The following is a 15,784-nucleotide window of genomic DNA, read 5'->3' as shown; positions in this document are numbered from 1 at the left end:
GGTAATTTTTTTGTTTGTTTTTTCTTTTTGCCCTTAAGGATTGCTTTACTTTGCACAAAGAAAAAACATACAGACAGTGAATGTATGTTAATCATGCTATGAAAGTTGTAAAAATAAGATTTCTATAATTCTTTCAATCTATAAATAGCTTCTGCCCTTTCAATGGCTTAGGGCATAGTGTAGACAGGACATATTATAAATACACATATAAACTTACAGTTAAGTGAGATCAAATAAGTTTTGTATGATAATGTACATGAAAACACTTTGAAAAAGGGTATGAAGTTTAATAGAATAGTATAAAAATGATAAGTATATACCAGCTCACTTTATATTAACACCCATACACACAAAATACAAAATAAGTTAAAATGGTAAGTGTTTGGACCAAAATTGTAGGCGTGATATTTGAACCTCGTTCTAACTATGTAAATATGGTGCTTATTACCATACCCTCTTCACAGATAAGGAAACAGAGACCTGAAGAGCAATGTGACTTTCCTACAGAAACACTGAATGACTGAATTTTAACTCAAACCCAGGTCTTCTGACTTCAATCCGCAAAAGCTTCCATAAAAGGCATTAGAGAAATTCAAAGGCAAAAGTAGGTCCTGAGGCCCAAGGCAGTCAGACTTTTAGGAGGAAATGGCAGTTAAATTGGGCTTTGGAAGCTCAGGGGACATGAACCAGTGGGAAGGAGGTCCTAGGGCATTCCAGAGAAGTGACACGGACAGCAGTATGCTGTGGCCCATCTCTGACACAGAGCAGGGTGTGGTGTTTTCAAAGGATCAGATGTGGGTTAAACTTAGAAATTATTTTGTCTCACTGAAATTTCTTTTAAAAAAAGTCTGTTTTTGCTTTTCAAATACAAGTCTCCTTTCAAGCCCTCTCCCACCAAAAGAAAAAAAGAAAAAAGAAAACTTATAAACTAGATCATTTAAGTTTCTATCCATAGTCCCTTAAGAACAATAACTTAAGTAATAATCAGGGGATATTTAGTTGGGTTTCCTAAGAATTCTAACTGAACAGAGAAATGAGAAGCTGTCAACACACTATACTAAAGACAAATTATGTAGGTGACAAAGTTTCACAAAGAAAGGCAGGGCCTTTCAACCCAATTAGAGGAAGGCTGTCTGAGGACAATATATGCATTTTTTTCCCTACCTTATACCTCTAAGGCTGAGTACAGAAGACAAATACCAATCACTAAGCAGTTTAACTGGCCCATTTGAGAAAGATCTGTTGGAGTTTTATAGCATAAACTTAATGGTGGTGGAAATATGTTGTTTTAGGTCTTAGACTATTAGCCTTTTCTCTAGTATTGTAGAGTCTGAAAGAAGAGTTACTTATCTGGAAAACTGAAAGGCTTATAAACATCCAGTTGACATCTGAACAACATGGAGGTTTAAGGCACCCACCCTCTGTGCAGTTGAAAATCCACTTATAATTTATAGTTGGCCCTCCATGTACCTGGTTCCTCCACAGAAGCAGTTCCACATCTGCACAGTCAACCAACCACAGATCATATAGTGTTATAGTGTTTACTGCTGAAAAACTCCGCATGTAAGTGGACCTGCGCATTTCAAACCCACGTTGTTCAAGGGTCAACTGAAATTGCTAAATAATTTGGAATTATCTATTGATACTCAAGGAGAAAGGTGAACAAAACCAGGTTTTTAGAGGTCACTGGCTACCCAGAAACATGTGTTCATTCAGCATTTATTGAGGGCATTCTTCTTGTTAAGGCTTGGTGACTGGTGCTGTTACAAAGGCCAATAAAACAGAGCCATCTGCAGTCTAGTGAGGGAGGCTAAACTAAGACATGTACAGAAGAGGACTTTAACCCACCTGGAAAAAGAGGACAGGCCAGGAGAGGATTCAGGGACTGGTTTCCAGAGGGGATGACACCTCAACTGAAGCAGGGAGAGAAGTATATCACCATACAGAGGCAGCAAGGAGGCAGGAGAGAGCACGTTCTATACAAGAAACTGCAAGTAATTCAGGATGTCTAGAGCATAAGATGTGAAGATGACATAGGAGCTTAGAGAGAGGAACAAAAGCCAAGTCATAGAGGCTACGTAAGAAATTTGGGTTTCATTGTTTAGACAATAGGGAACCACTGAAGGATTTAAAACAGGACAGTTTTCATGGCTAAATCTGAATTTTTGAAAAATATATATGTAACAGAAAATACCTGGATTTCATCATCAATCCTAAAGGCAGTCCTTAGTAATTCGATGCCTGCGAAGAGACTGCCAGACATCCACCCTTAGAGTGTATCAAATAAGATCAAATAGCCTCTTTGGCTCTGCTTCTCTTGGACCTCCAGCTGAATGGTGTGTCCCTACCTAGCATCCTCATTTTAGGATGTATAGGGAGAGACTGGGACTAATCCCAGAGAGCAATGATTAAAGGCAATAAAGGGATAAAAATTTACAGTGAAAATTAATTGCCTTTTTTTTAAAGCAAATGTTCACCTAATAGAGAGGTGTCTTTTCCCAAAGAGGCTCCCACATGGCTCAAGACATTTTTGGAACCTCTTTTCTAATTGCATTATAGGCCAGCCTGGGAGCCACACAGATTATCATTCTTGTCTCTTTATAGTTGCCTTTCTAAAATGCTGTATTCCAAAATAAGCACTGCCCGATCTGATTTTTTTTATCCTATTCACTAGACTTAGCACTGAATTAACTTTTGATTTATTCCTGAAGTTAAATACATCTTCACAAGATGAAAGTTTGTTACCTCTGAAGACATTCAGTCAAGTACCTGGTCAACTAGTTACCAGCTACAAGTTTCTTGACCATGAATCTCTCAGGTTGCCTGTGAAATGGAGGTGAATAACATACTTCCCACCTACCCCATATAGTTATTGTGAAGACAATACCAGACATGTGAAAGCTCTTCATAGACTGCTATGTCAGAGGATGCTCTTCTTATTGTGCCCTCACATTTTGCAGGCAGTTCCAAAATGTACATTTGTTCTGGTGCCTGTGTGTTCATCTCCCCTAACAGATTGTTCACTTTAGGAGAGCAGGGCCTGGGTCCTATTTGGCTTTATTTCCCTGTTGTCTGACACTGGGTCTCACACATAAAAAGGCTCCAATATTTGTTGAATGAATAATTCAGTGTAGTTCCTTGCCTTTTCCTCAGACTATATTTAAGAAATGGATAATACACTTGAGATTATTCAGTTAAAATAGGCTCAGAAGCCATTTAAGCTTCTTTAAGTATGTGAGTAGTTTGTCATTAGGAACCAGCTGTTCATCTCTGAAGGGGCCCGAACAAATGGCTAATGAACTCAATCTGAAAGCCTAAAGACTCTTAAACTTTAATGCTGTGGTCCTAACTTTGGCTGTATTTTTAGGTCACCAGGAAAAAAACTTTAGGTTACTGATGCTAGAGCCCCATCCTGGGACAATTAAATCAGTACCTCTAGAGGTGGAGGCCTGGTGTTGATAGTTTTAAAAACTACCCAAGTGATTGTAATGTGCAGCCTGCGTTTGTTGCTGGGCTCTGGGATTAGACTTTGAGAAATATTGCCTTAGAAGAAATCCTATCTAGTTCTACATTAGGTACCATAGGAAATGGGAAGGAACATAAGGCATGCTCCCACCACAGTCTACAGGAAATAAAAACTAGCCATCACTGATCTGAGAGCAGTGGAAAAGCAGCAATCAGTGTGTGCTGAGCTATGAAAGGTCATGAAAAAGTGGACCTGTGAAGAGCTCCAGACTTTCTGCAGAACCTGTTAGACATTTTAAAAGTTTATCATAGAAATAAAAGACAGTCCCTGCCCACAAAAGAAGGTTAACTGTTAGGTTAGCAAACCAGCTAGTTCTAGCCAGAGGTCCTGGCCAATACAGAGGGTTTAAAGGCTTTGATTCCCAGCACCAATCACCATTCTGAGGACTGAGAACTCAGCTGTGAACAAGACTCAAACTGTCTCAAATAACTGATGTTCACAACTAAGTGAACAGGCAATTTAAAAATGGTGAGAGTTGATGAGAGAAACAAAATTAAGTTGGTGAGATAGGAAGATCCAGTCATTTGAGGGTTTTAAGGGTCGGGCTCAGCTATTTCAGTGGAATTCAATAGCCGATAGTTTCTGGTGAAAGGGATGCTAAAAGGAAATGTATAAGAAAGATTATTTTCGAACCTTTGGAGGTTAGAAGGAGGAGAAACAGTACAGACATAAAACAGTTAAGACACCTACAACAATCTAAGGGTAGAGTGGTAAGTTCCTATATTAGGGAGACATGGGAATGGGAAAGAGTGTTTTATAGAATTTCTGATGAGAAAGATAGCTGTTTATATTACATAAGCATAAATAATTTAGATGCATTTCAGTCTGAAATGACTTATTAATATTGGGATTCTATATTGCACTACTTACTGTATGTCTGAGAATTATACCTCTCTTGCTTTCCCAATTAATATTAACTGCTGTCATATCTTAATCTATCTTACAATTGAATGAGAGTTTTTAAAAATGGATGTCAAATTAGTCAAGGTCCAGGTCCTTTTCGAAGACTCTCTTGTTTACTCTTGTTTATAATTCCACACAGTCTCATACAAAAAAGAAAAAGAATAAACTTACTTGTTTTGGGGCTGTACCCCTCAGGTCTGCAAGCCTTGTAGTTGCCCAACCGTGAGACCAAAGAAAGAGCCTGGAAACAGCGAAAGAGACATCCAAGGTGTACTGGATAGGGAATCTTACAAGTCAGAAGTAAAATGTCCTGGAGCGACACCCCACCTATAAGGCAGACGGCAGGCAGGATGCAGCAGCAATCTTAGCTACTGCAGGGGAGAAGGAGGTTACCATTTATAGGGGGAATTGATGTCAGGTTGGCTCATCAGTTACCAGGGAAACCAGCAGAGGAGCATGTTCTTCTCAGCCCCTCAGGTTAACAATCGTCAATGGGGCAGATGTTTCCCTTTGATAACCTAGCTTGGTGGAGTGGTTCTGGTCTAAGCATTAGAATGATAACCACCTGGGACGGGGCAAACATGTAGGCAGTTACCATTAAGGCTCTGTGATTAAGAGGGAAGATCAGTCATGTGAGTAGGTGAAGCAGGGACTGGTTGAGCAGGGGATGTATAGAGAGCAAGAGAACCGCCATCTTGAGTGGCCTGGTCATACACAGCCTCTATGAAAATGGTAAGCCTCCATATTTCTATAACCACTAAAGTCAATGTTCTTACTTGAGAATCTGATCTTATAAAAAGTTGTTATTAATCAGAACTAAACTTTTGTCTTTGCCTTCAAATGAACAAGTTCTAAACTTTTCATATGTCAATGATCAGTGTGTGATTCCAAAAGCTTCACTGCTCTTTTTGGGCCAATTCTATGACCAGTCACAGAGTGGATAGTATTGAGTTATTGGTACATACAAGGTTGTAAACTACCAGACCTTATGTACTTGAATTGTCTGTATAATAAGTCTGCATGTGTATTCTCACAGGAGACTGTAAAATGTGGGCATGCTTTCAATTCATGCAGTCTGTGATTTATGGAGGCACACGGGTCAGGAGTTTATTATGCTGAAAATCATAATAACTGTTTTGTTTTGCTTTTTAAAATGAAGTGACCGAAGCATGTTGAAAGATAAATGGGTGAAGCATTTTGATTATGTTTTTGTTTCAATTAAAGATTAAATATTATGCTGAGTAACCAGCCATGCTAAGCATTATGATATTAAAGCTGAAGTAATTTGTAAGCTGATAGCCCCTTCTTTCCTCTGGGTTTAGGTTTGTTATTAATCAAAATGTTGGACTTGTTTAGTGCAGTGGTGTATGAAACAAACAGTTGAAAAAGACAGCTACTTTACAGCTTTCTGTTTTTTCAGATTTGTAGGAAAATCTGTTTCTTCTTGTGGACTTTGTGCTATTGTTCACATGTCTACATTTCATTTCTTATACCAAAGCCAACTAAATCTAGTAGTTATAAGATCCTCTCATGGCATAGAAAGGAGGAAGTTGCCTTTTTATGGTTTTATTTGACAAATTCTGGTAAAGTCATTTTTGAAACACGGACAGTCCCTACCAGAAATGATTATAACAAAAGACCCGTCTGTCTTTTGGGGCAGAGAAAGGGATAATTTTTAAAATAGAAGAATGTGTATATGGAAAAGTATTAATAAGTTAACTAATATAGTGGTTTTTGTATTTTTATATCAGTATAGGAGTACTGAATAAAATTGTTTTAAAGGGAATATGATTCCAGCTATTTTCTAGTTTGGGGTTAGGCATCAGCACAAATCATTTGGAAAGCTGCTGTGCACTTACCGAAATACAGTGTAGGAGTCTGGGCTCCCCATGACGTGTGATAAGGACCTTTAACAGGACAGTCCTGCCACACTTCTAAACTTAGTCCCCATCAGTGGTTAACACACTTACAATTTCTGAAGAGCTCACTCTAGGGAATGCTGCGTAGATTGTAAGGAGTATCAAAGAAAAAGACCACCTCTCAATACCTGAAAAAAAAAAAAGCTCAATTTATTACTTAACTAAGAAAGAGCTTGCTTTTAGACACAGTCTCTCTGAGCAAAGCAGGTTGCAAACCTTATGTAGAGTTTTGGGGTCAGGGATTGTTTAGGAGTTAATATCAGCCTCAGAAGCACCATTATTCAGGAGAGGCTGCTGGTGATTGGCTGGCTTTCAGAAGCATGTCACTGGTGTGGGTCTGCCACTGATTGGCCAACTTTCAAAAGCATGAGGCTGTCACTGATTATTTGGCTTTCAGAGGTGTATTTACTGAAGTGAGTTATCACTGATCATTTGGGCCTAGGCAAGTCACCATTAATTGATTAAATCCTGTTTGATTGATTCAGTCTGGTTATAGTGGTCACTTGCTACCATGGCTGGAGAATAATTACCCTTTTGCTAGGAGTTGGGGATTGTTTTATTCTCAGACGCTAATACTCAAGCAGTGTAGAAAATTGAAAGCACAAGAAAATCAGACTCTGAGTACTCCATCTAAATAAGCAATAATCCTATGCTGCACTTTCTAAATGAGGTTGTTTCCAAGGTCAAGTCCATGGAAATATAAAAAGTCAGCAGTTCTCATGTGTGATATTGCATGTTATGAAATCTGATGCAAATAATATATTATTAATAATAAAGTATAGAAATGCAAATGTGCTTTACCTCAGTAAATAAAAGTAGACTCTAGTTCATCCACATAATAATGTCACTCATACTCATTGCATTCTAATAAGCTTTTCTGGGAAGGAAGAGGTGATAAGATAAAACTTGTCAACCTGGTGAACAGTCAACCCTACCGAACTCTTTGCAATTGTAGTATCATTAATATTGTAACATTTCATTTCCCTCACAAAATCGTTTTAGGATTCTTCAAAATCTAAGTATATCCATGGGAATTTTTAACAAAAGTAAACTTCCCTCCGCATTTGTGGTACTGCAGGGAGAAAGGATAGGGGAATCTCTGCTAGTACCTATTGCCCAATCTCTGCTCATATAGGGAAACAGAAATCACTGTAATATATGGGTTTCACCTGCAAGTTACAACTGACATGTGGGGAGTGTTAACCCTTCAGGCGGTTTACCCCCATTTGCTGTGATTAAAGTGTTGGGTGTGCCTATTTTTTAAATTGCTTAAATATTTAGTGGGGAAAGCCTTAGTAGTTTTGTTTATATATAAAAACTGAACTTTCCTCTTTCCAAATTCATTCACCTGCCCTAGAATCTGGTTTTGGGACCTCCCTATTTATTCCCGGCACCTCCTAATGGGGGGCAGAGCTAATCACTTACATATTTCTCTGCTGCTAAGCATAGCCAGCTTACAACCACTTAGGATTCAAGCACATGTTGAGACCTTAAGACCAGTAAGCATTTGATAAAGTAGGAAAGCAGGGTGGTTAGATTTGCTGTAATCAACAGTAGGAGGAGGAAATTCATCCATGGAGCCGTGCCAAAAGCTCAGTTTCTTTTTGTACAAAAATTTTTTTAAACTCAGCAATTCCCCAGAAAAGGGATTCATAACACCATCTGAACAGGAATTTTCTGAACACATTCCCTACTTGACCCATTTAACTACCGAAAACAAAACAAAACCAGATAGGGCTGGTTTAATGTCGGGAGTTTTGCTCTGCAACCTGGCTGAGTGTGCTCTTTAAAGGAAGCTGGAAGAATGTTCTCTGAGTTTAGTTGAAGGAAGACTTCTGGGTAGAACTCTTTTAACTTCCCATCAGGAAAGGAACCTCGAGTGAAGTCTGAAGCAAAGAGACTCACTACTAGAAATACAAACCAACAAAACAAACTCCAGACATGTTTTTCAAATTTACGTGTTTTCTGAGAAGTTGGCTTCCATGTGGTATAAGCACCAGTAAACAATAAACCCATCTTCGTGTTTTGTACCCTTTTGGTTCATCATGCCAAGACAAGTGTAGTGTAGAATTTCTACTTTCAGTTCTCATGCAAAAATCAGTGAACCATCTCTCTCCCACTTTAGGATGTCGCATGTACTTCAGTTTGAGGATAAAAGCAGAAAAGTGAAAGATGCAAGCATGCAAGATTCAGACACGTTTGAAATCTATGATCCTCGGAATCCAGTGAATAAAAGAAGAAGGGAAGAAAGCAAAAAGCTGATGAGAGAGAAAAAAGAAAGAAGATAAAATGAGAGTAATGATAAACCAGAACTAGCTGGAAATGTGCCTGCAATAAATGGCCTTAAAACAGCCATTGTTCCCAACAGCGTCACTTAAGGGTGTGAAAAGAAGCATTTTTGAACTTGTTGTCTGGTTTTGAAAAACAATTATCTTGTTATGTAAATTGTGGAATGATGTAAGCAAATGCTTTTGGTTACTGGTACGTGGTTTTTTTTCCCCTAATTGAGCTTTTATATTGCTAAATTTGAAATAAAATCACTTTCCTTCTAGTTTACATGTTAACCATTTGCAGAATGTACAAATCTGTTTGTATCTTTTTACCCTAAAATATGTGAAGGCTTCGTTTTCAAGATTTTTTATAAGACATCTTTACAGAAAGAATATTTAAGGGAAACCTCTTTGGCATTCTGTTACCACAGCACTAACTTTGAAATACGATTTTTAAATTATGTAATATAAAGATTGATGGTTTTGTTTTGCATACAAATATCTAAAAATAGCCAAATCAGTAAGACTCAATAGCCTTAAATCTTAAGGAACCCCTAAGTGAATGTTCACGCCTGCGTCTGGGCCAATGCCTGGGTTTAATTGATGCAGTCAAGACAATAACACACTAAGTAATGTCAGCCAAGCTTATTGCACACCCTGGCCTGACCCCAGGCTACCTGCTCACTCCTCTGCCCTTCTCAGCACAGCAACGGCAGGAGCACATGCAGAGGTCCCATCCTGGCAATAGAACTCATTAAGAATTTAGCCTTTTATGACAATCAGTCCTGCTGGTTATTTACTATATATTATCTGTACTATTTAGTCAGTGTTTTCTAGAATCTGAATGCCAAGATTATACCACAGGTTAACTTCCCGTTACCTAGTAAAACCTCACCAGCCACGTCTTTTCAGGTAGTGTCTCATCAGCTCTCTCTTTTGAAGTGGAAGCAATAGGCTTTCTTTATAGCGCTTGCTCTCACAACGTAGCCCCAGACACTACACTAGAGCAGCAGCAGCATCACTTACGGCCACGTTAGAAATTCAAATTCCTGCCATACTACCCACCACCATTATCCCCATCCAGACTAATGAATCTGAAACTTTGATCATAGAGGGCTTGTTAAACAGACCGCTGGCTTCACTGCTGGTGATCCAATCTTTGGAGACTGGCAATATCTAGTGAAGTTAAAAATGTTCATATCCAGTGATCCAAAATTTCTAATCCTAGGTCTGTTGCCTAAAGAAGTTCTCACACATTGCTCAAGGGGACCTGTACTAAATATACGTTGAAGCATCAACCAAAGAGTGGATAAATAAGTTATTATACATCCATGCTATGGAATATTTTGTAAGCAGTGAAGATTAATAAGCCAGAGTTGTGTGTACTAGTTTATCTTAAAAATAATGTGAGGAATAGGCAACCTCCTATATAAAAATTTAAAACACACAACTCACCATTATATATTGTTTATGGATGTATACATGTAGCAAAAGTATAAAAACATAAAAACTAGTGGTTACCTCTGAGGAGGCAGAAGGAATCCACAGGGGGCTTCATTTGTGCTTGTAATGGTTTATTTCTTAAGACACATGTTGGGTAGTCAAGCCTCATTATACTATTCTCTTTACATTTTGGTATGCCAGAAACATTTCATAATTTGTTCTTTATGATCATATCTAGAACCTGAGGTGAGAAGACAGGACACCCCCTTTCTTTTTTGCTTCAGAAGTAGGAGAAAGTTCCAAAGAGGAAGAGAGGGATATGATAAAGGTGTTCTGGGGAACAGGTGCTAAGCCACCAAAAAATAAGCCAGTGTTTGGAAATGTGCTCTATCTTTCCCTCACTGCCGTAATATCAATTGTATTACAGATGTTCACAAAGCAAAATGTTGTTTTCTACACTCACAAAGTCTCTGTTGTTTATTATGAAAAGTATTATTACCACTGGATCTATTTGTATTGAAGTACCCCGTAGGTTTCTCTACCATTCCTCCAAGACTGTGTCCACCTAAAACAGTGTGGTTTTATCCCTAAAACAGAGGGAACCACAGGCCTCTAGGGCACAGCCAGAAGACTAGTATTTATAGGTTTAAAAAGATAACTGAATGACAAAATTAAAACAGGTTGACTGAATGCTCCTCATCCTGCTTTAAATTTCAAGGAGCAGAAAGATCTGAAATTCTACAGAGATTAGAATCTTACCAGAATTTCACCATGATAATAAGACTCATTTTGAATTTAACTGAATAATAGCAATAACAATTTTTTAAAAGCTGAAGAACATGGTTAAATTATCTGTCATATATAGTAGTAAATGTGCTTATAGTAAAATCTTTGGAAATGTCACAGGAACGTTTTTGGGCCATGTGAATTGCAAAAATGAAATAAAATGAGTTCCAAGACCAAAAAAAAGAGAAAACATAAGAAAATTAGCCTGTATAGTTCATTCTAATTTTATATTTATTTGGATTTATTTTTCTCTATGTACTTGCCCTAGGGATGTTATCCTGAGACCGTAAAGTCCGGTAGCCATCTCCTTTGTTATCTATGGTGATGCTGGGCATTGTGGAGAACAGAGAGAAAAGCAACTCCTGGCAATTTTTTTTTCTCATTTTCTGACAAGCCATTTTTTCACTTTGGTTGAAGCTGTCAGCGAGGTGAAAGTTAAAATTAACTCTAGACCTCTCCTTTCTCAATAGGTAATTGAAGAAATGCAGATCGCTCTAGAATTTTTAATGGTATAATATCAAAACACACATTATCACATGCCCTCAGCTCTCTGTATGCTCTGTGGCCACGCAGTCAGTAATGCATCTGCTGCATCTAAAAATGGGGACACCATAGAAAAAGGTCATTAAAAAGTGTGAGGAGATGAGTGGTTTGCTGCTGTTGTTTTTAGAACAAGTTCAATAAGCTATGGTGTCCTTATCAAACTGTCACTACCAAGTCTCTTGATAGGATCTGACGTGTGAGGTACATAAACCTGTTCTGTTGTATCACTGTGGCCTGAATGGAAAAGGTTAGATAAATGCAGAATATTGCCCCAACATGCTGTTTAATCTTGGCGATAACAAGAAAGAAAATGGATGTGTGAAGTGAGTTACCATTGAGGGTTGTATCAGTATAAGCAATTTGTATGTACGGGGTGTAGAGAAGTTAAGAGGGGTTACATTCTTTAACACCATCATTCACAAAAAAAAAAAAAAAAAAAAAAAGGTCTGGTTTCTCTATGGCTTTGACTCCTTTCCAGTGACTCTATACAGTTTATCATGGGGTACCACTTCTGCTTACTAGAGACCAGGAGGTTTTCCTGTCTCACATATATTTTATCTCCTTTCTTTTAGCTTTTAATGAAGAGAGGTGAAACAGGAGCCATATTTTAGAGAAATCCTTTCTAATAAGGATTCGATGAAATCTGAATTCCTAGAGAAATAAAACACCAAATCTTACTAAGATGGGTATTAGACATCCCCTGCTTGTAGAAAGAATACTCATGTATTCCCCCAAATCTTCCTTGACAAAGCTATACTCAAACATCTTTGTCACAGGGGCTAAGGGTTGTGCTAATCCCTGTGCAGAGTTTTCAGTGGTGTACAGCTAAATTGGCTCCCTAAAAAAAAGCAAGAAAAGCCCTGCTTTGCATCATTTGCTGACTTCTGTGGTGTAAATACTCTCACCATGGCTGATTTCAAGCCACCAAAGGTAGCTCCAGGATACAACTGGTTATTTTTCCCATTCTGTTTCATTGCTAGCTAAAAGCTTATGTAGTAACTCTTGCACTGGCACTAAAGAACTCACAAAGGTTTTTAACCTTTTTCCAAGATGACAACCTTCAGAAGTATTTCTCTTTTATGTGATTACTTCAGACAATTTGGTGAAGTTCTAAATTGTAGCCACATCTGCACCCTATGCTTTTTATGACTAGTTTGTACCTTTAGATTCTCTGTTGAGGGAGTTTTCCAAAGTCACTTGGCTCACATTTATTTTTCCCTCTGCTCATCTTTTTGCCTCAGTTTAGTCCAAATCTCACAGGAAAAAAAAAAAAGAGGGGGGAAAAAGGAAGGAAATGTAATTATAGTTCTTTGAATTATTCTCTGTAAGTGATAATGTACAAATCCATCATTTATATTTTTTTGGAAGATATTTTGGGTTAGGGATGGAGAATCCTACCTGGAGGGAAGACTGGCTTCTAAGTGAAATGCAGACAGGAATCTGGTCTCTCTCCCACATCTGCTCGGGATTATTCCTTTAAGTTTAGATCATGATATTATTTCATGTTACTTGATCAGCAAAAACATCTTCGGGAGGCTTTCTTCAGAGCACCAGTCAAAAAGAAGGTGTTCTTTGTCTTTTAGAAAATTGTTATTTTCTCATTCCATGATGCCAGAAATGATAATCATTGCTGCAGTTCCAGAACTTTTTAATAATCAGGATAATTTTGAGAGCAGAAAACTCTTAAGTGACTTTCCCATTTATTTTTTGACTAATCTAGTTGGAGCTTTATTATTCAAGTGTTTTAATAACAATGTATTTGAAATGAAGGGCATCATGTATAGAAAGTAAATTACTAAAGTAGTATATATTCTATGGCTAGTTCTCAACGGTTATGAATAAACTTAAAATTTGTGAATTACCTCTTTTTCGTATGATGTGAGTAAACTGTTCTTTAATTTGCAATTTTTGAGGAAATATTTTATTCAGGGTAAGAGGAATGTGACCACTCTATCTCTGTTCTAAACTTTTACTATATTATTGGTGTAAATGAATAGACTAAGAATTGGGTACTATCTCCCAAGCAACTAAAGAATTCAACAAGTGATTTTTGAATTCATTCAGAAAAGTTATACATGTTATTTTGTGAGACCTAGGTCCATTTCAGAGGGAAGCTTCCTAATGTCCCTCATGTGGATTTCATGTCCCATCAAACCTGACATGTCCGAAACTGAACTCACCTACATGTCCTAGCCCTTCCTCCACCAGACCTGCTTCACCTGCGCTTTTCCCCATCTTCCCTGTTGGCAATGCCACTTTTCTAGTTACTCAGGCTAAATAGTTTGGATTCCAGTCTTCATCTCACACCCTATATCCAGTCTGTTACGATAATCTGTTGGCTCTACCTTTGAAATATATCCAGAATTTTACCATTATTTACCACTTCCCACTGCTACCACCCTGGTCAAAAGGACCATCAACTTTCATGTGGACTACGGACTACTATTTATAAAAGCACCGTAACCAGTCTCCCTGCTTTCATGCTTATTTCCCTAAATTTATTAACAACACAGCAGCCAAGTGAAACCTCTTAAAACATAAATCACATTGTTATACTTCTCTGCTCAAAACCCTTCAATGGCTCCCCATTTCGTTCACAGGAAAAGCCCACATCTTCACAACGGCCTCTGAGGCTCTAGATAATCACCACACCCTCCCCTCAATCTCTGACCTCCTCCCTTACTACACTCCCCATCACTCACTGTACTAGCCACACCAACTGTCCAGTGCTTCATCAGATGAGCTAGGTGTGGTCCATCTCAGTTGCTCTGCACTGGCCAGTCCCTCTACCTGGAATACTCATCCACCAGATGTCCAAATGGCCGACTCCCGTACCTCCTTCAAGTTTGCTCAAATGGCCCTTTCTCCATAAGACCTACAGTAACCACTCTACTTTAAAATTGCAGCCCATCCCCACCCCACATTCTCAGTCCCCCTCAATCTCCCTCTCTAGTTATATTCAATGGCACTATGAACTCCTAAGCACTCTGCCTTATTAACTTATTTAACTTACAAACAACCCTATGAAGTAGGTACGGGCCCTTGTTACGATTTTACAGATGAGGAAACCGAGCCTTACAGATGTTAATTACTTATTGTTTATCATTCACCTCCCACCATAGAATGCCCTCCATGAGAACAAGGATTTTTGTCAGTTTTGTTTACTGTTGATCCAGTGCCTAGAACCATGCCTAGCAAAGAGTAGGCACTTAATAAATATTTGTTGAATGAATAAATAAACCAGTATATCCCCCCCGTGAAAAAACAGGATCCAGTATATTGTGTTATTCCATATTTTATCACTTAATATTACCATCATTTCATAAAGTTAGGACATCTTTACACTAAAAATGAAGGAAGGATATAACTTCAGTTCAGAAACAGCTCTAACATTTGAATAAATTTAGCTTTAGGAAAACCTTATTACACTGTCTTTTTCTCATTTTAACATAAGCCACTTTGTCACAGATGGGCACAGATCCAAAGACCATTTTGGGAAAACCTCTGGTCTGTAGGACAACCCATTTACACCTATATGGCTTCCTTGAGTACCTGCTCTTTATAGAAAGCAATATTCTAATTCCTAAGACTAGAAAGAACTGAGGGCCAACATGCAATGTGTAGAACGCAAGGCTATAAGGCTTCAGACATGCAACTGCTTTAACAGAAAAAACTATATAACCTCTTAATATCAGTTTTCTCCTCTCTCACATGGGAACAATATCAGCTGCCTTACCTACCTAGCTGTCACAGACTAAAGAAGGAATAAACAAGAAAACCAAGCTTTTACAAAGCTTATAATGATAGGAGCTAACATTTAACAGATACTTACTTTATGCCAGACACTCTTCTAAGCACTGTATCTATATTAATCTTTTAATCCTCATAAACAACTCTATGAGGTAGGCTCTATTATTATCTCCATTTTACAAATGAGGAGGAGACTTGAGGCTTAGCAAAGTTAAGTAATTTGTCCAGGTCACACAGGAAGCAAAGCAGCTAGAATTTAAAACAAGACTGAATCCAGAGTTTCAGTTGATCACTAGACTACCATGCCTCTTGCTACACAAACCAGACTGTTTTACAATACACCTCTAATATACCTATAGAGTTTATAATCCAGTAGGTAGAGAAGGAGGCTAACACCCCAAAATAAAAACACAGCATGGTGATTTCAGTTGAAAAGAATTATATATATAAAAACTGAGTGAGTGCTACAAGGAACCAAGATTGTGGTTTAGTGGAATTAATCTAGAACTGCTTTGTGGCGGAGGGAATTCTGACCATAATTTGGAAGGAAGGGAGAACATGGCATCGAGGAGACAGGTCCTGTTCCAGGTGAAGAGAAAGTTATACGGACAAGCCATTAAGACAAATGTAGGAGACAGTGATGT

The 15,784-nt window shown here is 38.2% G+C and overlaps 1 protein-coding gene across 1 annotated transcript in view; it reads left to right on the top strand.

Annotated features, from left to right (window-relative positions):
- Nucleotides 1–13,251, top strand: part of CWC27 (CWC27 spliceosome associated cyclophilin) — a 233,671-nt gene extending 220,420 nt beyond the window's left edge. The window contains exon 14 of the mRNA XM_082621632.1: nucleotides 8,474–13,251. Coding sequence (XP_082477758.1) covers nucleotides 8,474–8,636 — 163 coding nt within the window. The 3' untranslated portion in view covers nucleotides 8,637–13,251. The remainder of the gene's footprint in view (nucleotides 1–8,473) is intronic.
- Nucleotides 13,252–15,784: the final 2,533 nt, after the last annotated feature.

This window comes from Mesoplodon mirus (assembly GCF_964341445.2).
Source record: "Mesoplodon mirus genome assembly, chromosome: 5".
NCBI classification, from domain to species: Eukaryota; Metazoa; Chordata; class Mammalia; order Artiodactyla; family Ziphiidae; genus Mesoplodon; species Mesoplodon mirus.
The sequence above is the reverse complement of the archived record's forward strand: the minus strand, read 5'-3'. Positions and strand labels throughout refer to the sequence as shown.